Here is a 25,885-nt window from a genome sequence, read left to right as displayed (position 1 = left end):
CATTCAAGAACTTAACCTGCGTATAGAAGAAATACGAATTTGTACAAAATTTCAACTCAATATATCAATTTTTAATGACTGTAGCGTGATTACAACGGAGGGACACACGGACGGACAGGCGGGGGAATTCCTCTAGACTCCTCGTTTAATCGTCTTAGAATTTTACAACGATCCGAAAAATATATTCTTTGTAGAGCCGTTAATAGATATTACGATGTGTTACAAACGGAATGACTAAATGAATATACCCCCCATCCTATGGTGGTGAGTATAAAAATCGTTAATATCAAGGAAAATATCTTTCATGAAAGGAAATGTTTCCTTAAAAAATTGGAAAGTTTATTATATTTTATAAAAATTTGGCAAGAATCGTTAAAATTAGAACAATTTCTTTTTTCAATGTAAATAAGCTTCGGCCTGACCCAGCTTAACGCGCCTTTGCTTGTCTCATATGCTATGGAGTCTGAACACTGTGCCAATTAACCAAAAAAAAAATAACTAGTTTGTATTGGATGCCAGAATGTGGTAACAGAATGGTGTTACGCTTTTTTAATTTCTGTTTTTTTTTTGTCATATAAAGATATTTTATTCTAAATGCGTTGTTGTTCTAAACACTGTTGTTATTGAATTTTGGCTATAAACAAAATGTGTTTCATGATAATTCTATACTCGTCGGTCTCTCTCCTCCTCCTTCCACTTATCTATCCTCCACATCTCATTCTTCTGGTTTTAAAATGATTTTTGAAATTGATTTTTTTTTTGCGTTTGGCATTTTTGAAAACGAACAAAATTTTGTTCTTTTTCTGCTGCTGCTGGTGCTGGTGCTGGTGCACAAAGATCAAACACAGAAATGATTTGAAGATGACCACCGAGTAAATGGTTTTTCATTCAAATCAATATGATGAACTAACTGACTAACTGACCGGGTGAGTAAGTGAGTGAGTGAATGCTCTCAGTCGAGCAATTGCTGCACCAAAACGAAATCTATTGAATTTCAATGCGAATAATAGACATTTCTATTTATACCAAAAACTTATGACACAAAAAAGCCAAATGAAGGTGATGGTCTTAAAAGTGAGTACAAGTTGTACTCGGCCAGCGGCTATTCGTGTATTGGAACATTCATAGTCACGAGCTGTATAGAACACCTTTCGCTGTAAAGAGACTTCCAAATGGACACGTTCACAACGATGGTTTACATCACCCACCCATCTACTGTTGTCGTAATGAGAACCCATTCAAATATTCCATGGAATACAACAACAACAATAAAACTAATAATGTTTACATTCGACCCAAACGTGTTTGGAAGTTGGAATGCCAGAGAATGAATACCCTACATGAGTTAATGTTATACTCATAGTTGGGGATGAAGTTGGAGACTGTCGTTTGTGAGAGGCTTACATTGAGCAAATAACATTTTTGGAAAAAATTTAGGAATTTTGAAACACATAGGACCGTTGTCCCGAGAATAACTGGAAATTTTTATAAAAGTTCAATGTCAACAATAGAGGGTAGGTTGCAACCTTCGCGAGGACCTCACTACAAGCAAAGGGTTCCCTGGGTCAACATAAAAGGTGATTAAATTTTTGGTCAAAGATAAGTATCTAGGTTCTACACCGATTGGGACGCTAGAATTGTTGGGAGTCATAACAGAAGTTATTGTGGAAATTCGTTAAGAATTCCCCCCTCTAGTCAAACTGGCAGATCGGTTTATATGGAAGCTATATCTAGTCGTTCTCGCCTATAAAAAGAAGGCCCATTATTATTGAGCTTAAACTTGTAACAGACAGCACTCATTGATATGTGAGAAGTTTGCCCATATTCCTTAATGGAATGTTCATGGGCAAATTTGCCGACCATATTGAACACGGATGTCGATGAGCCTCACGCAGCTCACTGTGCCAAATTTCAGCGAAATCGGCTTATAAACATTGCTTTTATGGATCGCAGAACCAATCAATGATGATGGTATAGAATGTTTACCTCCTAGCCAGAATGAGGTCCAAGTAGCAGTAATTCGACTGAAGAACATCAAGGCAGCAGGAGCCGATGGGTTACCCGCTAAACTATTTAAGACCGGAGGCGAGACGCTGATAAGGCGTATGCATCAGCTTATCTGCGCATAACGGATGATTGGAACCTCAGCATACTAAGTCCCGTACACAAGAAAGGAGACAAGACGGAATGTGCTAACTACAGAGCAATAAGTCTGCTCCCCATCGCATATAAGATACTCTCGAGCGTACTATGTGAAAGATTAAAACCTAAAGTCAATGAGATAATTGGTAGGGCTATCAATGCGGCTTTAGACCTGGTAAATCCACCCTGGACCAGATATTCACTCTGGGCCAAATCATGGAAAAGACCCGAAAAGGACAAATCAAGACCTGCCATCTTTTTGTTGGCGACAAAGCCGCTTCCGACAGCCCTACACGTTCAAAGGCATTTCAAGCCATGTCTAAGTTTGGTATCCCTGCAAAATTTAAAGACTCTGCAGGATGACACTTGCTGATACGCGTTCCTCAGTAAGAATAGGAAAGAATCTCTCCGAACCATTCAATACCAAGGAGATAGCCTATCATCTGATCTCTTTAATATCCTGTTGGAGAAGATTATACGAGATGCAGATGTGAACACATGCTACTCGCCTATGTCGACGACATCGACATCATAGGTCGGTCACCGGAAGTAGTAACTGCTGCCTTTGAAACAATCGAAAGAGAGTCCGTGAAAATGGGTCTGGCAGTAAATGGAGTTAAGACGAAATGGATGGTTTCAACTCCCAAAATGCCTTGTACAAGCAAGCAGATAAAGAAAATGGAGAAAGTTGGGAACCACAACTTTGAGATAGTCAGTGAATTAATCTACCTCGGCACTGCCGTAACCAAAACGAATGACACCAGTTTTGAGATTAAGCAAAGAATAATACTGGCAAACAGATACTACCTTGGACTAAGTAAGAAGTTTAGAAACAAGGCGACCTTTCGACAGACGAAGATTACACTATACAAGATACTGACACTACCCGTGTTGTTATATGGTGCTAAGTCATGGGTACTTGTAAAAGCAGATGAGGCAGTACTTGGAGTATTTGAGAGATAGATTCTTCGTAAAATATATGAACCAGTTTGAGTTAATGAAGAATATAAGAGACGTTTGAACAACGAGCTATATGAAGACGATAGCATAGTTACAATTGCAAATTTTGCCCATGGACATTCCACTAAGGAACAGGGGCAAACTACTCACATATCAGTGAGTGCAGTCCGTTTCAAGTTTAAGCTCAATGATAAGGGCCCTCCTTTTTATGGCCGAGTCCGAACGGCGTGCCGCAGTCCGTCACCTCTTTGGAGAGAAGTTTTACATGACATAGTACCTCACAAATGTTGCCAGCATTAGGAGGGGAAAACCACCGCTGAAAATTGGTTCCAATTCGAACCCAGGCGGCGTTCAGCGTCATAGACGGACATGCCAACCTCTGCGCAACGGTGACCTCCCAGCATAGTTACACGCATCAAAATACAACGGCTGTGTTGGCTTGGCAATGTTTTCAGAATGGATGAAGAAGCTCCAGCAAAGAAGTCCTTTGAAGGCAAACACTATGGTACACGCAAACCGGGAAGACCAACCGCCCAGAAGCCTTAAGGTAGATCTACATGATCTAGAGCGTGAGGTTCAGCGCAACAAGAGAAAACCTCTAGATCAAGCGGCATTTCAAGCAGGTCTAAACAACATTCATGCAGACACGGTTGCAGATGCGGTAAATGGCTACCAAGTGAATGTGGTCCTTGGAAAACGACCGCCTCCCATTGCACCTGAAGAAATTGACCTCCCCCGGGAAACCAGAGTAGTTCTGGCTCTATTACATTCCGGCAGATGCAGCCCCGCCTCAACTCCTACAGGACAAGGATTGATGCCGACGTGCAAGATGTATGTCCCGATTGTAACCAGGGACCGCACGATACACGTCACCTGTTTAACTGCCCGGTCAGACCCACTCGACTCAGACCCAGATCCCTGTGGACGCACCCCATCTTAGTCACGTTACTGGGTAAATTTGAGCGAAATCGGTTAATAAATATACCTTTTATGGGCCTTAGACCTTAATTCGGGAGATCAGTATATATGACAGCTATATTCACATATAGTTCGATGTTTACCATACTCGATACGAGAGGCCCAACGCAACTCATTGCGCTAAACTTTGGCATAAACGTTTATGGATCTTATATCGGGAGATTGGTATGAATGCCAACTATATCCAAATATAGACCGATCTGGGCCGCATTGAACAGGGATATCTAGGGGCCTAACACAACTCCTATCAACTGTCCTATCTGTTGTCTGGCAATTTCTTTTCAGTAATCAATAAAAATCCTTCACTTCTTGTGATATTCATTTTCTTGGTCAAATAAGCTCGACTCTTTCCCTTTTTGAGAGAAAATGATATCGAGATTATTTTTAAAAACCAAAATTTAAATTTTGCATAAACATTTTTAAATTCTTTTCATTATCCTTATCTGTCCCAAAGAACATTTTCCTAACATTTTTTCTACAGACAAATTTCAATAAATATTTTTAAAGACAAATTTTAACCCATTACGCCTGAACCTCGATTCCGTTGTCCGGTTTTGATGAAATTTTATCTCTATAAAAGAGACGCGTGATTGCCTGACTGACTGATCTCTCCCACCCCAAACGGCTAAAGCAAGAGTCATCACATTTGACACGAATGTGGGTCTTGTGTCGTAGGCGCGCGATAAGACGGGGTTTTGTGATATTCGTACGTTTAGTTACTAGAAATAATTTTCGGCTCAAATTTAAGAGCGTTTCAAAAAAATAAGATTTGGTGATAAAAATTTCCCAAAATAGTATCGGATGTGGGAAAAATGGTACGTTTAGTACCGCAATTGGTACTTTTTGGTACCTTGTTTGTTAATTGAGCAAGAGATTTGAATTTTGGAATTTAGGTACCCTATGGCAACCTAATGTGGCAACCAAAACAGTTTTTGGACATTTAAAAACAAAAAGTACCAAAAAAGGTACGAAAAAGGTGAACTTTGTATAGGGCGAACGGGTAGAGCTAGAACTTTAAAATTTGGCTTAAATGATTGTTGTTGCGAAATAAAGGGGGTAGATGGAAAAAATATGAAAAATAGTAATGAAAACAGAAGAAACGTACGTTTAGTACCGTATTTGGTACCATTTTATACTTTCTTTACGAATTGAACAAGAGTTCTGAAATTCAACATGTAGATTCATGTAGAAATAAATGTTGACTGACTAAGTGATATTTTAACAAATCATACATTTTGGCACCAAAAAGTACGAAATAGCTTATTTACTTTTACAGTGAATGGAGTGGATAAAAAAATTTGCTAAAAATGATCGCTGTCTTGACAAATATACCATGAGTTGTATCAAATATGAAATGTTGAAATCGTACCAGGAGTTGAATAAAAAGTACTTATGTGCTGTAATTGGTACTATTAAGTACTTTCTTCATAGATTGAGCTACACATCTGTAATTTGGGATACAGGTACTGTTTGTTGTTTTGTTTGGCTGTTTGCAGCCGACGACCAGAAGATTTTGTACTAATTTTGGTACTAAAACGTACAATATGGCACCTTCTTTACGGAATGAGCTACAGTTTTGAAATTTGGAATACAGTTACATCTACGCACTACGTACCGAGCGACTAGAAGATTTTTTTTTTTTGGTATTCGTTCATGTTGGTACTTAAACGTACAAAGTGGTACTTTATTTACAGACTGAGCTACATCTATGAAATTAGGCATACAGTACATCTTTGCAGTATGTAACGGATGACTAGAAGATTGGTTTGACATTTTTACATTCAGTTACAAAAACGTACAAAATGGTATTTTATTTACGGATTGAGCTAATGATCTCCAAATTGCGATACAGTTACACATTGATGGTATTTATCGGCCGACTAGAGTTTTTTTTTTTAATTCGTACATTTAGGCACTAAAACTTTCAAAATGTTCATTCTTTACGGATGTTAGAATATTCATAATTTGTTTCCTAAGCCCCTACAACAAAAAATTCCTTTTCCTAATATTTTATGACCATTGAGTGAAGAAAGCTAGATTTAATGGTTTTGGCACAAAACAGAACCTGCTGTCAAGGAAGTAGGATTATTGTCATACTTTTATTTTTTATAGAAACCATCAAATGCCACAAAACATTAAAACGGATTTCAGAAATTTCACACCTAAGAATTTTGAGAAATTTTTTCGTTTGACTTTTGGGATATACAAAATTGCAGACTGTTGACAACCCAATTTTCTCCCACATCATGACGGGAAAAATTGTTGCAACTGGTTTCAGTCGTCTACTTTACGTCAATCCAAATGTCATTACGTTACCTCTTTCCTAACTCGAGCTAGAATTTTTCTAGGGCAGCTTTATTCTTGGGTATTATTTGTCGTTAATGCAAACCTGGTCACACGGAGCAGCAGCAAGAGCCGTGCCCATTGTCTTGCGTTCGAAGCCATTAATACAACTTCCAAAAGATATTTGCACTGTGTTGGCAATCAGCTCTGACTTTATGACCGAATTTCACCGACGGTGTGTCAGTTTCTGCACTCAAAAGCTACCACAATTAAAGAATTTTAACATTTTTCGATTTTGAAAACATGTGGGATGGTCCCCCCCCCCCCCCCCCCCAAAATATAATCATGGCTACGTCCCTAATGGGAGCTATATCAGTTTATAGACCGATTTCAACCGTACTTGGCACAGTTGTTGAAAGTCATAACAAAACGCCTTATACCAAATTTTACCCAAATTGGATAATAATTGCGTCGTCTAGAGGCTCAAGAAGTCAAGATCCGATATCGGTTTATATGACAGCTATATCTGGTTATGAACCGATTTTGGAGCATACTTAGCACAGTTGTTGGAAATCATAACAAAACACCTCAAACAGTAAAATTGAATAATAATTGTGCCGTCTAGAGGCTCAAGAAATCAAGATCCAAGATTGGCTTATATGGCAGTTATATCAAAACATGAACCGATTTGGCGCATTTACAATCTGAACTGACCTGCACCAATAGGAAGTATTTGTGCGAAATTTCAAGCGCCTTGCTTTACTCCTTCAGGAGTTAGCGTGCTGTCGATAGATGGACGGATGGGCATGGCTAGATCGACTTAAAATGTCATGAAGATCAAGAATTTTTATACTTTATGGGGTATTAAGCGCATATTTCGAGGTGTCACAAACGGAATGACGAAATTAGTATACCCCCGATTCTATGGTGAAGGGTATAAAATAACTTTTGTAGCCCTCTTATTGAAAGACCCTTTACTTCCTTCATGTTTTCGCAAACTTTGGCACATCAAAGCATTATCATTTATTTCCATTCTCATTTCTGTTAAAAAAGGTTTTTATGTGCTAATTTGACTCAATTCGAAATCAAACCATCCGTTATCTCAAGATTAATAATGCCATTTTTTTTTTTAATAAATTTCAAAAAGTTTCCCTCTGGCAAAAAAGTTCCCGGCCCGTTTGGCCCACTGTGCGACACAAAATACACTTTTATCGCAGCGGGCGTTGGGAGAAAGACGTGGGGGTTTGCAAGGAACAAAAGACCAGAAGATGCTGGAGAATACGAGGAGCTGGGAAGCGGTGATGAAATACGTCCAACAAGTACTGCGTAGCAAAAAGATTGTCCTAGACAGAGCATATCCTAGAGGATATGCGCGGAGGTTCAGAGTCCAGTTATGCAAAAGCGGTTCCGAGGTAAAACTATTCCCTAGGAAATAATATAGAGTAGGGTTTTAGCTGTTGGGGTGGGTTCCGTCATATATCGATCTTTAAGATTTATCTATTGCTATATTTATGACTTTTTGCCCCGGTAGCCGAGTTGGGTGGGTTCGTTCCCCAACAGAGGTCTGGTGTGTCGCTGTAGTATCACAATGTGACTCCCATAGTGTCTAAGGGAGTGTGTGTAGAGAATAGACTGCCACTCTAACCAAACTGGAGGCCACCGTAGCACAAAGGGTTGGCATGTCCGCCTATGATACTGAACGCCAGGGTTCGAATCCTGGCAAGACCATTAGAAAAAAATGTTTCAGCGGTGGTTATTCCCTCCCAATGCTAGCGGCATCTGTGAGATACTATGCCATGTAAAAACCTCTCTCGAAAGAGGTGTCGCACTGCGGCACACCATTCGGACTCGACTATAAAAGGGAAGCCCCTTATTATTGAGCTAAAACTTGGATCGGACAGCACACATTGATATGTGAGAAGTTTGCCCCAAGTTCCTTTATAGAATGTTCATGGGCAAATTTGCAATTACTCTAACCAAACTGAGTCTAACTTTCTTCGTTAGCCGATTGTAGCTCAATGGCCGTTAGCAGTCATTGGTGTTTGGTTGCTGTTTGCTGATTAATTAGCTTTGATGTTTTGTCAATTCATAAATACTGATTTCTTGTTGTTATTGTTGTTGTTCTAGATATTTTTCGCAGTTATTCATCTAAACATCTAGCCAAAGGCCTGCTGCTTAACCACAGTAGTATTTTATAACTCATTTCACAACTAGGCAGCCAACAAGTCAACCCAGCCAGTTAGCCTAGCCAACAAGTCAACTTGGCCATAAATAACCTCCTTTAGTTAAAAAAAAAAACACAAACATTCTACAACTCTAGCAACACAAGCCAGGCGACAAATGGTAGGGTTACACCTTGACAAGGCTATTTGCTGACCAACTAACCCTGGGACTCTGTTGCCCTGTTGCCCCTTAGGGCAGATGAGGCAGAGGCTAGGCAAATGGAGTGTTCTCCCAGAGGAAGAGGAAGAGGCGAAAAAGAAGTATAAGAATGAAGATAAAGTTGTAATAATAACCAGCCATTATAGAAAGTAAGGGAGTGCCTAAAATTTTTGGCTAATTTCCACTATGCCATTATGTTGGTGGTGTTGTCGGCAGGCATGTTCCTTTAGTTAAAACACGTTTAAGCTTCCCAGGCAGGTATTTGGCCAGGCATTGTCTAAGCCTTACTAACTAACCAAGAAGCAAAACACCAAAACATTATAGCCAACCAACCATCAACGTCATCATCATCTTTGATAATTTGTTCAGGTTTGTTTTGTTTTGCTGTCCCCCCCCAACCCTCCCCATTCATTTCCCCATTCTAAGAATGATCATTATGGCAATTTGCATGCCATTCATTCCCTAACTGGAAGGTGTTAACTGTATTCCACTCATTCGGAATAGGCAAATTGATAGAGCAGACGGACGGACATTAGGGAACAGACGAAGCACAGTGGGATAGAATCGAAAAAAAACACAAAAAAAATGTTTGCCGCTTGAGAACACTAAGAGAAAAGTGTTTGGTAAAAATCCTGAAAAAAAAATTCTGGACGCATTTTTTCACAAAAATCCCCAAATACCCATTCCGGGCAAAGATGATTTCGAAATAGGCATTTTTAGGCAAACTGGCTGTAGAGGCTACAAATATTGTGTGGTGTAAAAAATTGTTTGCATATGTGGAGTAAACAAGTAAAAACGCGCCATGTTCGCCCCAGCCTAATATCCACGAGATACTGTAGACCTCAAGCGGATTTTTTGCAGGGATTTTAGAGCACTATCCGGAAAAAAAATTGTACCACAAATCGTACCATATTTGGCAACCCCAACAAGAAGTTTTCGAAATACCGAGGTGACCAGTTTTAGGGGCCTGCCAAAAGGCGCCCAGACAACCTAGGCTAGCACCTCAGCTCTAACCATTCCAAACTTCAATTTTATATATTGGGTTGCCCGAAAAGTAATTGCGGACAGCAAAACAAAACCATGGATCGCATTGACCGTGTGATTAGACCAATACTTACTTACGCCTCAGTAGTCTGGTGGACTGCTATGGAGAAAAAATACAACATAAGGACCATACAACAGATTCAGAGAACATGTTGTCTTGGCATTGGCGGAGCGATGAGGACCTCGCTCACTAGGGCACTGGAGACTATTCTAGATATCTGAACCATTGACATACAGATTAAGTGTGAAACTTAAGGAGATAAGAGAATAGATTGTGGATGGGAGCAGCTCATACCATCGCGGTATAATCGAGACGACGATAGGAAACCTAGAAGGAATGGAAAAGGTTTTCGATCGGATACCTGAGACGAGACTTGAGTTCGAATGCGAGGCACTGCTGCCATCGGCACAGTCTTGGATTGACGGAATCGTCCATTGCCCTCTGGAAGATCATGTTACGCAGCTGGATCAAAGCTAGAGGACAGAGTGAGCCTGGGGGTCTACATTCAAAACCCAGAGACTGAAATCTGTTTTAGACTGGCCTGTCCCTGAATACGGTCCTGCAGGCGGAGATCCGGGCGATCACGGAATGCGTGAAGTGGTGTGGTGCTAACGCGAGAACGTCGAATGTGAACATCTTTACCGACAGTAAAATTGCCATATGGGCAATAACAACCAGGACGGTAAGGTCACGAATAGTCTTGCAGTGTAAGAAGATTAACGCCTTCTCTGAGGATGGAAAAATCTGCATCGTTTGGGTGCCGGGCCATAACGGAGTAAGGGGGAATGAAAGGGTAGACGATGGTGACACGGTGAAGGCCAGAGGACTGCCGTCAATAAACTTGGTTAACCCGAAGACTTTCGGGTCGACGCAGTCCGAGTTAAGGGAGTGGGCGACGAATGCACATGCAACATTGTGGAACAGCGAAACGGTCGGTAGGACGGCGAAATTCCTACGCAGTGATACGGATCGTGAGAGAACGAGGCTATTACGGAAAGTAAGCAAGAAGGAGGTATGTATGGTTATTTGTATCATAAAATTATGTAAAATCGATTCGGCAACCGATTTAGAGCACACTTTGAACAGTTGTTGGAAGTCATACTAAAACGTTATGTGCAAAATTTCAGCCAAATCGGATAAGAATTGCGCATTCTAGAAGCGCAAGAAGTCTAATCGGGAGATCAGTTTATATGGCAGCTATATTAGGTTATGAACCGATTTGAACCACATTTTATTGGAAGTGATACGAAAACACCTCGAGTAAAATTTCATCCAATTCGGATGAGAACTGCACCCTCTAGAAGCTCAAGAAATCAAGACCGAAGATCGGGTAATAATTACGACCTCTAGCGGCTCAAGAATTCAAAATTCGAGATAGGTTTATATGGGAGCTATATCAGGTAATGTACCGATTTAGACCATACTTGGCACAGTTGTTGATGGTCAAACCAAAACACCTCACGCAAAATTTCAACCAGATCGGGTAGTAATTGCGCCCTCTAGGGGCTCAAGAAGTCAAGATCCGATAAGCTTTATATGGGAGCTATATCAGCTTGAGAATGGATTAAGACTATACTTTACACAGTTGTTGGAAGACTAAACAAATCTCATCATGCAAAATTTCAGCCAAATCGGTTAACAATTGCGCACTCTAGCGGCTCAAGAAGTCAAGATCCGAAATAGGTTTATATGGGAGTTGTATCAGATAATGAACCGATTTGGACCGTACTTGGCAGAGTTGTTGGAAGTCAAAATAAAGCACTTGGTGCAGAATTTTAACCAAACCGCATAATAATTGCACCCGCTAGCGGCTCAAGATATCAAGATCCGAGATCGGTTTATATGGGAGATATACCAAAACATGGACCGAGTCGACCCATTTACAATCCCAATCGACCTGCGCCGGTTGTACGCACCAGATTGACCCGATGGAATTCTTCATCGGCAAGGACTGCCGCCTCAGTGTAAGTGTTCGTCCTTTTTTCGTCATGGGAGAGGCACATCACTACGGGAGTATAGTCATACTGAATACGTTGCAAGGTGCGTGCGAACATAGACATAGTGGGTCACAAGCGACGCCTTCCGCGCCCTCGTGGTCGGACTATGTGACCCCCCGACCTCTTATGTGCGACAATATACGCAACAGCAGTATCCGAGCCCAAATATTGCCAGGCCAGTGCCGAAAAGTGTATCGTTCTTGCAGTTAAACTGCAACGGACTTCGTGGCAAGATCGATGAGATCGTGGAGCATATTGGTCGCAGCGATCCAGGAGACAAAGCTGACCAACACCTGCAGCTTGCACAGTTGTCACGGTTACAATGTGCTACGTAAGGATCGCTCAAGGAATGGAGATGAGGGATTGGCCTTCGTAATACACCATTCCGTGCAATATAGACCTATCTCGCCTGCGCATGGCGCTAGTGACCCCTACATGGAATGCATGGGGATAGCAGTCAGGTCTGGTACTGCCGAGATAGAGCTGTACAACGTGTACATACCGCCGGTTGGTAGCTGTGTCCCGATTAATGGCCAGGCTTACAACCCCGTTGCTATCTGGCCATAATAGTCTGGTTCTTGGGGACTTTTATGCACATCACACGTCATGGCATTCTCCCCTAGGTAACGACCAGCGTGGCATAAGCTCCAGTTTCGCACGGTGAATGAGGATGCCCCCACTAGGATTACGAGGAGGTGCAGCAGCTCGCCAGACATGTCCATTGCATTCCCTGATCTCCTGAGTGACGTATCCTGGCAAGCCGTCATCACTTTGGGGTCAAAGCACCTCCCCATAATTCTCATCATCGACCGACCACCCGACTTCATAACCTTTGAGCGCCTCGCGTTTATCAATCATAAGAAGGCCGATTGGACTGGCTTCAGAGAGTATACCAATCGCCGCTTCAGTGAACTGCCACCCCCCTCTGATGTGCTTGTGGCCGAGAGGAAATTCCGAGACATCATTAACGCAGCAACCGCTCGCTTTATACCAGCCAGTCGAATACCCCAAGCAGTGGAATACAACTCCTCCCGAGCCTCGTTGGAGAATTTCCATTCGCCGAGCGTCAACATGGATTCCGAAGACTACATAGCACAACAACTGCTTTGCATGCTATCACTGCACACATTTGCAGGGGCTTCAATCAGCTTTGTGGTAAGTTCTGCAGCACCAGTACGGTCTCGTCAGCTTTGTGATACGCAGTGGAATAATTTTCAGATCTGTCAGAATGCTGCTCTCCGAATTGCGACGGGCTATCTACTCGGTATTCATGTGGACCAAGTCCCCACGTCGTACGAAGACATAACCATATGATGTCTATGCAATACCTTTGGACTGTATCCACAAGTCATCATCTTGTGGATAGATATCCACCGCCCAGAAGCCTTAAGGTGGATCTACATGGTCTAGAGCGTGAGGTTCAGCGCTACAAGAGAGAACCTCTAGACCAAGCGGGTCTAGACATCATCCATGCAGATACGGTACCACCATCCTATGGTAAAGGTTATACAAAACTTAAATAAACCTACATCCGAGATGTTGGAACTCAAAACTCCAAATTTCACTAAATAAACCTACATCCGAGATGTTGGAACTCAAAACTCCAAATTTCACTACAGCAGCAAATACAAATGCGCCATTTACTTGGCACATCATGCCAAAACTTAAATTTAATTTTATTTTTTAATACCACTGTGCTCTACCATTGGTATATTAGAAACTAGTTTCTCTATTCCACATTTCACTGTAGAACATGTCCACGCAAATTCTGGGGCATTTTTCATAGTTTTGTATCAATATTTTAGACAAAATTATTATTATGTGAATAAGACGCGTGTGTTCGGTCATTCGTTCGTTCGTTCGTTCGTTCGTTCGTTCGTACGCTAGCTGTGCCAGACTTTATGGATTTGCTTTTATGCCAATGCCATGGAAATGGATGAATCGATGATGATATAGAGAGTTCGGGCGGTATGAGAGCAGAATGCCTAATGACAGGGAAAGAGAACTATAAAATGTGTCTAAAAGTCATGACCTTTATTTTGGGTGTAAATGGTGAATCACGACTAATGATTATTAGAAATGCAAACTAATTTGATGATATGCAAACTAAGGCAAAAACAATAACAACAAAAAACCATATTTTACCGAAATACACTGTGAAATTAGTTGCATGCGATATTATTTGCTAAATAACACTGCGAAATAAAATTCAACTTTTTTGAGCCAAATCTAGTAAGAATAGCGCACTTTAGGGCTGAAGAAGTAAAATAGGGAGATCGGTTTATAGGGGAGCTGTATTAGGCTATAAACCGATTCATACCATATTCAATACGTATGTTAAAGGTCATGGGAGAAGCCGTTGTACAAAATTTCAGCCAATCGGATAATACTTGCGTCCTTTAGAGGCACAAGAAATCCCTCCCATATCGGTTTATATGGCAGCTAAATCAGGTTATGGACCGATTTGAACTATTCCTAGCACAGTTGTTGAAAGTTATAACAAAACGACTCATGTAAAATTTCAGCCAAATCGGATAAGAATTGTGCCCTCTAGTGGCTCAAGAAATCAAGACCCCAGATAGGTTTATATGACAGCTATATCAGGTTATGGACCGATTTCAACCATACTCAGCACAGTTGTTGGAAGTCATAATAAAGCACCTCATGCAAAATTTCAGCCAAATCGGTTAAGAATTGTGCCCTCTAGCGGCTCAAGAAGTCAAGATCCCAGATCGGTTTATATGGCAGCTATATCAGGTTATGGACCGATTTCAACCATACTCAGCAGAGTTGTTGGAAGTCATAATAAAACACCTCATGCAAAATTTCAGCCAAATCGGATAAAAATTGTGCCCTCTAGCGGCTCAAGAAATCAAGATCCCAGATCGGTTTATATAGCAGCTATATTAAAACGTGGACCGATATAGCATATTTACAATCCCAACCGACCTACACCAATAAGAAGTATTTGTGTAAAATTTCAAGCGGCTAGCTTTACTCCTTCGAAAGTTAGCATGCTTTCGACAGACAGGCCACGGACGGACCCACGTACAGACGGACGGACATGGCAAGTTCGACTCAAAATGTCATGATGATCAAGAATATATATACTTTATGGGGTCTTAGACGAATATTTCGAGGAGTTACAAACAGAATGACGAAATTAGTATACCCCCATCCTATGGTGGAGGGTATAAAAACTGCATAGATAGTGAAAAAAAAAGAGAAAAGAGGTGTATTGACTTTAAAGTTTGTAAGGGGGGAAGCTCCCCTTTCTGTAAAATTGTCTTGTGGGTGCCTTGGCACCTGTAGTCGAGAGTACTGCACAACTAGTCGTCGGACTAATTAATGAGGAAGAGACGGGTAAACCAGAGGGATGCACAGTTCGTCCTCAGCCTTTACGTAAAGGTGGTGTATCTGAATCGGATTCAGACAGCGACTGTATCAATGCAACAGTCATCGCAGCCGAATCGAGAAATGAGAGCATCGGGATGACAGCAGAAGTGAGCGATGGCTTTGCTAAGCTCTCAAGCTGACCGAGAAAGCGATCCGGTGCACGACAAAGGAGACATAGGAGTATGTATCGGCAGCGTAATCGGGCTAAAGTGCAAAATGCTGGAAGGGATAGAACTGACATTCCAAGCACTTCTACCGAAGCTGGAATAAGAATCAGATCTCCCGAAGAGCATAACACTGCTAAAATACTGAATGAGAAAGTGAGCTCCCCGCTTTCAAGTACTCTGGGAAAACCAAGCCAGCCATCCCGCAATGGAGACTCCAGACACTGTCCTGCGGAGGTAAACCAAGTCCGAACAGCAACGAAGGAAGCGCGCACGGCCCCTGAGTCTTCATGGAGGCCACAGCCATCACGGAAGGGGAAGATAGTCGCTGAGAAAGGTAAGGAACCGCCCTTTTACGCCGAAGTGGCAAGGAATCACAACAAAATCATCGGTCCCAAGTGGAGAATCTGGTTAACAATCGGATTTGTGAACATGTCTGGAACTCTGTAGAGGGTCCACCCATACAAATGATGAGCTGCGAGTTTAGAGGGGACATCTTTACGCTGCGTTTTGCGTCGGCGGAATGTATTGATACCGTCAAACAGCTCGTCAGAGGTATTCATGCTCCCTGGGAGGGCGCAAAGCTCGACCTGATGAGAAAGATGGATATCCCCAGCTCACAAAGGCTACGGTCTTCATCAAGGGATGGGGCAGTAAATTTGCAACGGAACGCATGTTGGGATTCTTGGGCAAGCAAAATGATGGTTTGGTCGCAGAGAAGTGGGAGGTCTTCCACAGGGAGGAGAAGGAGGAAGGTTGGCATTTGTGGTTGGCATTGATCAAGTCTCCGTGACAAGTTTGGCTAAGACTAAAGGCATGGCGCACTACGGGAGCAAAACTGTCTTTTTCAAGATTGGTGCGGATATTAATCCGCCCCATGCCACTATGGACATACACCTATGTCAGAAATCGTCTTGTTGTGCGCTCCAAATACCAAACAAAGTAATCACGACAAAGACAATCTAAGTTAGGAATGCCGTGTTACTTACAAAATCCTTAATTGTTTTCAATACCACTCCCCTAACTTGGTTCCTGTCTGGTATTGTGTCTCCACCTAAATACCGGTATCTGTTGGACGCAAAAGCCGGGAAATGGCAAAGGAAATGCTCTAATGTCTCATCATCCACCCCGCATGCCCTACACATGCTATCACTTGCCGCACCGATTTTACATAAGTGAGCTCGTAGTCCTATGTGTCTCGTTATGATACCAATAGCTATACTGACCTCCTTCTTGCTTCCTTTCCGTAATAGCTTCGTTTTCTCACAATCCTACCGACCGTTTCGCTGCTCCACAATGTTGCATGCGCATTCATCGACCACTCCCTTAACTCGGACTGCGTCGACCCGAAAGGCAGTCCTCTGGCCTTCACCGCCAAATCGTCTGTCCTTTCATTTCCCCTTACTTCGTTATGGCCCGGCACCCAAACGATGCTGATTTTCTTATCCTCAGAGAAGGCGTTAATCTCCTTCTTACACTGCAAGACTGTTCGTGACCTTACCGTCCTGGTTGTTATAGCCCTAATGGGAATTTTACTGTCGGTAAAGATGTTCACACTCGACGTCCTCGCGTTGGCACTACACCACTTGACGCATTCCGTGATCGCCCGGATCTCCGCCTGCAGGACCGTTTTATGGTCAGGCAGTCTAAAACAGATTTGAATCTCGGGGTTCTCAATGTAGAACCCCAGGCCCACTCTGTCCCCTAGCTTTGATCCATCCGTGTAACATGATCTTCCAGATGGCAATACTAGGGTTTCGTCAATCCAAGACTGTGCCGATGGCAGCAGTGCCTCGCACTCGACTTCAAGGTTCATCTCAGGTATACGATCGGAAACCTCTTCCCCTTCTTCTAGGTTTCCTATCGACGCCTCGATTATACCGCGATGGCATGAGCTGCTCCCATCCTCAATCCATTCTCTCATCGCCTTAAGTCTCATAAACGCAGTGGCTGACTCACACTTAATCTGAATGTCAATGGGTCGGATATCTAGAATAGTCTCCAGTGCCCTAGTGGGGGTGGTCCTCATCGCTCCGCCTATGCCAAGACAACATGTTCTCTGAACCTGTTGTATGGTCCTTATGTTGCACTTTTTCTCCATAGCAGTCCACCAAACTAATGAGGCGTAAGTAAGTATTGGTCTAATCACTCTCCTACCAGAGCCAGTGGACTATCCTCGGATTCAGGCCCCATTTCGAGCATACGGCCCGTCTACATAGTGCCCAACATCTGTGAGCCTTTTCAGTACGCTCCTGAATGTGACATTTCCAATTCAGTTTCCCGTCCAAGATCACTCCTAAGTATTTGACCTTGTCAGATATCGAAATCGTCTTATTGAGGAAACGTGGTGCGTTAAATTGGCCCACCTTCGTCTTCCTCGTGAACAGGCATATTTCAGTCTTCTCTGGGTTAAAATTGAGACCTCTGGCTCTAGCCCAGTCATATGCCATACGCAAGACCCTTTCGGCCCTTCTACATAGCTCGTTCGGATCCTTACCCCTTAGAAGTATTATAACATCGTCTGCGTAGTAGACGGGTTCAAATCCCTCCTCAGTCAGCATCCGTAATTTATGGTGGTCACCCATAGGAGTGGCGATAAAATGCCCCTCTGTGGCGTGTCCCATACCACTTTCTCTCTTATATTTATGCCATGGGACACACAATTTATCCACCTGTTCCTTAGCATATGGTTTATCCAGTCTCTAAGGACCAGGCCCACCGGGTAACTATTGTAGATATAGCTTCCATATACACCGATCTCCCGATTTTACTTCTTGAGCTCTTTCAAGCCGCAATTTTTGTCTAATTTGGCTGAAATTTTGCATCTAGTATTCTGTAACGACTTCCAACAACTGCGCTCAGTACGGTCCAAATCGGTCTATAATCTGATATAGCTCCCATATAAACCGATCTCCCGATTTCACTTCTTGAGCCCCTAGAAGCCGCAATTTTTGTCCGATTTGGCTAAAATTTTGCATGTAGTGTCATTTAGTCGCCCGATAAATATTGCTGAGGTATAACTCCCGACCGACACGGGATAACTATGTGCCCCATACAGGCTGAAACTTTGAGCTCCGATTTGTGAGATGTCCATCGTTACCACGTGAAGCTTAGCTGAAAGCTACCGGGCGTGTCCACAAGTTGCGGATGGTGGAAAGCTCCATTTTTATGCGGAGTAGCTTCAAATGCGGCTGCGGGCAGTCAGGGGAGAGTCTCAGAGAGGGGTCAGGTGTCACTGACTCTTACTTAAATACTGTGTGCCAATGATACTCGAGATGACAAGGCGAGTTATTGGCGCCTTCAAATAACCAATGGCCAACATCAGTGTCTGTTCCCAGGTTAGAGGCGGTTGGAGGCGAGCATTGGATCTTGGAGCAAGCGGCTTGCGACAATGAGCGATACATGTGCTATCCCACAAAACCCAAGGGGGTGGGGCGCCCCCGCCCCGGTAAGCTATGAGAATCACTATGAGAAACAAAGGAGTTGTAAAGACGGACCCCCCCTAACTGAGTACCCACGCAAACGAAAAAAGGACCATGATTAGCGGATCTGCACCTGGAATGTCCGCACTCTTTATAGAGAAGGTGTAGTATTCTCGCTGGCGGATGTATTGGGGAAGTACAAGGCAGATATTACCGCCTTACAGGAAGTGCGATGGACTGGGAAAGGCGTCACTACAACACTTAACGGTGACGAACTATACTACAGCTGCTATAACACGAGGCATGAATTTGGCTGTGGATTTGTGGTTAGTCGAAGACTGAAACACCTTGTCTCCAGCTTTACTCCGGTGGATGAGAGGCTTGCCACAATCTGCATTAAAGCCAAATTGTTCAACATCAGCCTTATTTGTGCCCATGCCCCGACGGAGGACAAAGACGAGCAGACCAAGAATATTTTCTACGAGCCCCTAGAAAGAGAATATGACCGTTGCCCCGCCCTTGATATTAAAATCGTTCAGGGAGATTTTAATGCGAAAATAGGGAAGGAAGAAATTTTTGGTCCAACAGTCGGAAAGCTTAGCCTCAACGAGATAACGTCCAGTAATGGGTTGAGGCTGATAGATTTCGCCGCTGCAAAAACTATGGTAGTTAGTAGCACCAGATTTCAACATAAAAATATTCACAAAGCCACATGGCTGTCACCCAATCAAAACACGAGGAACCCAATTTTATCACGTTGTGATAGATGGAAGGCATTCATCCAGCGTGTTAGATGTACGATCGATCCGTGGAGCGAATATTGATTCGGATCACCATCTTGTTGCAGCACAGATTCGCACCCATTTGAACATGGCGAGGAAAGTACGATCTGACACTGCACGGAAGCTGGACATTGAAAAGCTGCAAACACAACAAATGGCAGCGGCATACTCCACACGACTGACACTACTGCTTGATGAAAGCACTCCTTTTTCCGATGATATAATGGCGCAGTGGGCAAACCATTGCCCACTCCATGGAAAATGCCGCGAAATCCGTACTTGAGTAACGGAAGCCTCCCCCAAGAAACACATGGTACGAGTGTCGAGGTACTACTGAAGCCAAGAATGCGGCATAAAGAGCAACCCTGCAATCAGTAGCAACACGCCTCATGAAGAAGAGGTATCGGGAGAAAAGGAGAGAGAGGAGAAACGTCTATTCCGCGCAAAGAAAAAGGAAATGGAAAGACGTGAAAGTGAGGGAATTGAGATGTACAGGAGTCAGAATTAAACCTCAAACCGATGGCTTTGGTGCAGGTACATCCTTTTGCAGAGACAAAGAAGGAAATCTGGTAACTGACACAGATAGCATGCTGAGGATTTAGAAAGAACATTTTACACAACTGCTAGTGTCCGATGTTGGCGGCGTAGAAGATACCGCAGAACCAATCCCTGATGATGGTATAGAATGTTTACCTCCTACTCAGCCTGAGATCCAAGTAGCAGTGATCCGACTGAAGAACAACAAGGCAGCAGGAGCCGATGGGTTACCCGCTGAACTATTTAAGACCGGAGGCGTCACGCTCATAAGGCGTATGCATCATCTTATCTGCGCAATCTGGCTAGAAGAACGCATACCCGATGATTGGAACCTCGGCAAGGAGTCAAGACGGAATGTGCCAACTACAGAGGAATAAGTCTCCTCCCCATCGCATACAAGATACTCTCGAGCCTACTGTGTGAAAGATTAAAACCTAAAGTCAATGAGATAATTGAGCCTTAATAATGCGGCTTTAGACCTGGTAAATTCACCCTTGACCAGATATTCACACTGCGCCAAATCCTGAAAAAGATCCGAGAAGGACACATTTACATCTACCATCTCTTTGTTGACTAGAAAGCCGCCTTCGATACTCCTTTACGTTCAAAGGTATTTCAAGCCATGTCTGAGTTTGGTATCCCTGCAAAATTAATAAAACTCTGCAGGATGACACTTGCTGATACGCGTTCCTCAGTAAGAATAGAAAAGAATCTCTCCGAACCATTCAATACCAAACAAGGTTTCAGACAAAGAGACAGCCTATCGTGTGATCTCTTCAATATCCTGTTGGAGAAGATTATACGAGATGCAGATATAAATAGATGCAAATTTTGCCCATGAACATTCCACTAAGGAACAGGACCAAACAGGGGCCAACCTCTCACATATCAATGAGTGCAGTCCGATTCAAGTTTAAGCTCAATGATAAGGGGCTTCCCTTTTATAGCCGAGTCCGAACGGCGTGCCGCAGTGCGACACCACTTTGGAGAGAAGTTTTACATGGCATAGTACCTCACAAATGTTGCCAGCATTAGGAGGGGAAAACCACCACTGAAAATTTTTTTCTGATGGTCTCTCCAGGATTCGAACGAAGACATTCAGCGTTATAGGCGACATGCTAACTTCTGCGCTACGGTGGCCTCCATGTAAATAGATATGGCACACTTACACAAGAGAGTACATGCTACTCGCCTATGCCGACGACATGGACATCATAGGTCGGTCACCGGAAGTCGTAACTGCTGCCTTTGAAACAATCGAAAGAGAGTCAATGAAAATGGGTCTGACAGTGAATGGAGATAAGACAAAATGGATGGTTTCAACTCCCAAAACGCCTTGTACAAAATGGAGAAAGTTGGGAACCACAACTTTGAGATAGTCAGTAACTTTATCTACCTCGACATCGCCGTAACCGAAACGAATGACCCCAAGTTTTGAGATTAAGCGAAGAATAATGCTGGCAAACAGATGCTACTTTAGATTAAGTAGGCAGTTTAGAAACAACTCCACCTCTCGACAGACTAAGATTACACTCTAAAAGACACTGATACTAACCGTGCTGTTATATGGTTCTGAAGTATGGGTACTTGTGAAAGTGGATGAGTCAGTGCTTGGAGTGTTTGAGAGAAAGATTCTTCGTAAAATATATGAACCAGTCTGCGTTAATGGAGAATATAGGCGTCGTATGAACCACGAGCTGTATGACGACGATAGCATAGTTACAGGAATCAAAATAAAACAACGGTTGCATTGGCTAGGTTGGAGGCCATCGTAACGCAGAGGTTAGCATGTCCGCCTTTGACGCTGAACGCCTGTGTTCGAATCCTGGCGAGACCTTCGGAAAAAAATTTTCGGCGGTGGTTTTCCCCTCCTAATCCTGGCAACATTTGTGAGGTACTATGCCATGTAAAACTTCTCTCCAAAGAGGTGTCGCGCTGCGGCACGCCGTTCGGTCTTGGATATAAAAAGGAGGTCCCTTATCATTGAGCTTAAATTTTCAATCGGACTCATTGATATGTGAGAAGTTTGCCCCTGTTCCTTAGTGGAATGCTCATGGTCAAAATTTGTTTGTTTTATTGTATTGGCTAGGTCATGTTGTCAGAATGGTTGAAGAAGCTTCAGCAAAGAAGTCTTTTGAAGGCAAACACGGTGGTACATGCAAACCGGGAAGACCAAAAGCCCGATGGAAAGATCAAGTGGTGGGAGACACCTCGAAACTTGGTGTCAGAGATTTTAGAATGAGCGCAGAAGAACGGGGCGCTTGGAACGCTACTCTACGTTCGGCTAGTGGAACAAATGTTCTGTCATAGCCAAAAAAAAAATAAAGTAAGATATAACTGTATCACAATTTTAAAAGCTATAGCTCAATCTGTAAAGAAAGTGCTATGTTGTACACTAAAAATGGACGAATTTTTAAAAAATCCTTCAGTCATCCAAAATACATTTTCTAGTTTAAACTACATGCCAAATTTCAGAGCTTTTGATCGATACGTAAAGAAAGTACTAAATGGTACCAATTGTAGTACTAAACGTACGTTTTCTCTCGTTGCGAGAACTATTTTTCAAAAAAAATGTTTTCACCCCAATTTTTTGGCCACATTAACATTAAAGCCAAATTCCAATTTTGTTGATCTATTCATTCGCCTTGCGCAAAGTTCACCTTTTGTACCTTTTTGGTACTTTTTAGTGCCTAAATGCACAAATGACCAAAAACTCATAAAATATCCCAATTGAGGTTGCTATGATGTAGCATTGTACAAAAATTCAGAGCTTTAGCTCAATTTACAAGAAAAGTACCAAATGGTACCAATTGCGGGTACTAAATGTACTATTGGAAATTTTTATGGTACGATATGATGAAATTGTTTTTTCCAAGCTTTATTTTTTCGAGACGCTCTTTAATTTGGGAGTTAGTAATTCCCCATAATTCTAGCCCTTTCCCTTCGCCCTGGGCAAACAGTCACTTTTTTCATACTATTTGGTAACTTTTAGTACCTAAACGTGCGAATATCACCAAATCCCGTCCTATTCCTAGACTATGTTCACATTATCTATATTGAAAAATTTTGGGTTTACTTACATTTCCATAGTTCCTCAATGACGAAGGACTCAGACTAAACAATCGGTTTAGATGATTGGAAGGTGATGCTGAACTGGTAGTGGATGGAGAGATGGATGAGGCGATTTCAGCAAAAATTGGAGAATGCTCTGAAAAGGAGAAAGATATTTGTGATTAAAAAAAACTATGATAGAGACTAAAGATCAAACTAAGGATTAAATTAATAATGTAACACACAATTGTCTTAAGATTATGTTGTAGAAAACAGAAAGCAATCAGGTTAGCTTAAGTTTCCATGTTGACCCAAAGGAGTTTGAAATCTACCTGTTCACGGGGAAAACAAAGGTAGACCAATTTCACGCACCACATTTCCTCAACAAAAGCGATTTCGGTATCTGACAAGGTCATATACTTGGAAGGATCATCATTGGATAGGAAACTGTATTAGAAGTGTCGCAGTCAGGAGAAGGCTCATAGATGTTGGGCACTAACAGGCCGTAGGCTCGATATGGGGCCTGAATCCGAGGGAAGTCTACTGGCTCTACAGGAGCGTGATTGGACCAATAATTACTTCTTCCTCAGTAGTTTGGTGAACTGCTATGGAGAAAAAGTGCAACAGTGCAGGTTCAGAGAACATGTTGTCTTGGCATAGGCGGGCCCATAAGGACCACGCCCAATAGGACACTGGGAACTATTTCAGATTTCCGATAGATAGATATACATATGAAGTGTGAAGCAGCCACTGCGGCTATGAAACGTCATGGAAGAAGGGTTACAAAATAGAAGCAGGTCACGCCATCGCAATGGAGCCAAGAGGACGATATGGAACCTGGAAGAAATTGAAGAGGTTTCCAATCGAATACTTAAGTCGACATTAAAGATCGAGTGTGAGGTACCGCTGCCAGTGGTACAGATTAATGAGTCAGTATGAGACAGCCACTGCGATGGGAGAGAGCGATGGGAGAGTGGAAAGACAATAGCAGCAGGTTATACCATAATGGTATAATCTAGTATAACCTTCCGATCGGATACCTGAGACGACTCTTAAAGCCGAGTGTGAGGCATTCCTGCCTGCGGCAGAGACTTTGATTGCAGCAACTCTGGTATTGCCATTGGATGTTCGTGCTGCACGGATGTATCAAAGCAAGAGGAAAGAGTGGCTGACCCCGGAGGGTCAACATTGAAACCCAGAGGTTGAGATCAGTTTTCGACTATCTGGCAATTATAGGGCAGAGATCCGGGCGATCACGAAATCCGTGGTAGAGATTAATGAGTCAGTATGACACAGCCACTGCGATGGGAGAGTGAAAAGACAATAGCAGCAAATTATACCATGATGGTATAATCTAGTATAACCTTCTGATCGGATACCTGAGACGACTCTTAAAGCCGAGTGTGAGGCATTCCTGCCTGCGGCAGAGACTTTGATTGCAGCAACTCTGGTATTGCCATTGGATGTTCGTGCTGCACGGATGTATCAAAGCAAGAGGAAAGAGTGGCTGACCCCGGAGGGTCAACATTGAAACCCAGAGGTTGAGATCAGTTTTCGACTGTCTGACCATAATACGGCGAAGATCCGGGCGATCACGAAATCCTTAAGGTGGTGTGGTGTTAACGCGAGGACGTCGAGTGTGAACATCTTTACAGACAGTAAACTGGCTATCAGAACGGTAAGGTTACGAACAATTTTGGAGTGTAAAAGGAGATTCTCTGAGGTTGCCGCGCCACAACGGAATCAGGGAGAATGAATAAGCAGACGATTTGCCAGCGAAGGACGGAGGACTGCCGTCAATAAACTTGGTTAAACCGAAACCTTTTGGGTCAATGCAGTTCGATTTAAAGGATGTGGGCAACAAAGGCGAAACTTTCGGTAGGACGACGAACATACTATGGGAAAATCCGAATCATGACAAGGCGAGGCTATTACTGAAAGGTAGTAAGAAGGAGGTCAGTATAGCTGTCGGTATCACAACGGGACATTTACGCTCACTTATCGAAAATAGGTGCGTCAATTGATAGCATTGCCCTGATTTCGTGGCTAACAGGCAGCTGCACTTGGGCGGGAACCCAATACCAGACATAAACCGACTTAGGATCGTGGTATGGAAAACAATCAGGGATTTGGTTACTAGCACTTAATACCTGACAGTGATTTTCCTTACATACCCTCCACCATAGAATGGTGGTATACCAACATCGTCATTTTGTTTGTAACACATGGAAATATTGGTCTAAGACCTTATAAACTAAAGGATGAAATTGCATGAAATCTTTATTTTAAGCCATAGTACGTTGTTTAGAATTTAATGTTTGAAGATAATTTCATGCAAATGTTGAGCGTGACTGCGCCTTAAATGGTCCATCCGCTTAGTTCAATTTTGGCATACTCTTTCCAACATTTCGGTCGGTATCTCACGAATAAATGCTCCAATCGTGTCTTCCAATGTGTCAGCGGGCTTGTCTGTATAGACATGAGCTTTCACATAGCCCCACAAGTCCGAAGTCATAATGGTGTTTTATGTTTAATGGCACCTGCCGTGTTGGCCTAATCCTGCAGGGCTCTTAACCCCGGGTGAATGTAATGCCTCCACCAATGCCCCCACCCATAGCCTAGGCTATGCATGAGTACCAATTCAAGTTCACCTAGTTTGGACGTGTTCTCCCCCTTGATTAGGGCCGGAGCACTATGTAAAACTCCTTCCAACTTATGGGTTACGGCACCCGGTTGCAATGCTCCA

General features: G+C 42.8%; 2 protein-coding genes across 2 annotated transcripts in view; one reads left to right on the top strand and one right to left on the bottom strand.

Annotated features, from left to right (window-relative positions):
* The window catches only part of LOC106083974 (serine-rich adhesin for platelets), a 307,710-nt gene that overhangs the window by 124,807 nt on the left and 157,018 nt on the right, over positions 1-25,885 (top strand). The gene's annotated exons all lie outside the window — the stretch shown is intronic.
* LOC106083976 (uncharacterized protein DDB_G0271670) overlaps positions 1-25,885 on the bottom strand; it is a 35,139-nt gene that overhangs the window by 6,026 nt on the left and 3,228 nt on the right. Inside the window, exons 2-4 of the mRNA XM_059368088.1 lie at positions 24,519-24,611; positions 24,180-24,272; positions 23,169-23,296 (exon numbers count right to left, since the gene is read on the bottom strand). Of these exons, the coding sequence (XP_059224071.1) occupies positions 23,169-23,296; positions 24,180-24,272; positions 24,519-24,611 (314 nt within the window). The remainder of the gene's footprint in view (positions 1-23,168; positions 23,297-24,179; positions 24,273-24,518; positions 24,612-25,885) is intronic.

This window comes from Stomoxys calcitrans, chromosome 1, assembly GCF_963082655.1.
Source record: "Stomoxys calcitrans chromosome 1, idStoCalc2.1, whole genome shotgun sequence".
NCBI classification, from domain to species: Eukaryota; Metazoa; Arthropoda; class Insecta; order Diptera; family Muscidae; genus Stomoxys; species Stomoxys calcitrans.
Note: the sequence above shows the minus strand (reverse complement) of the source record. Positions and strands in the feature narration are given on the sequence as shown.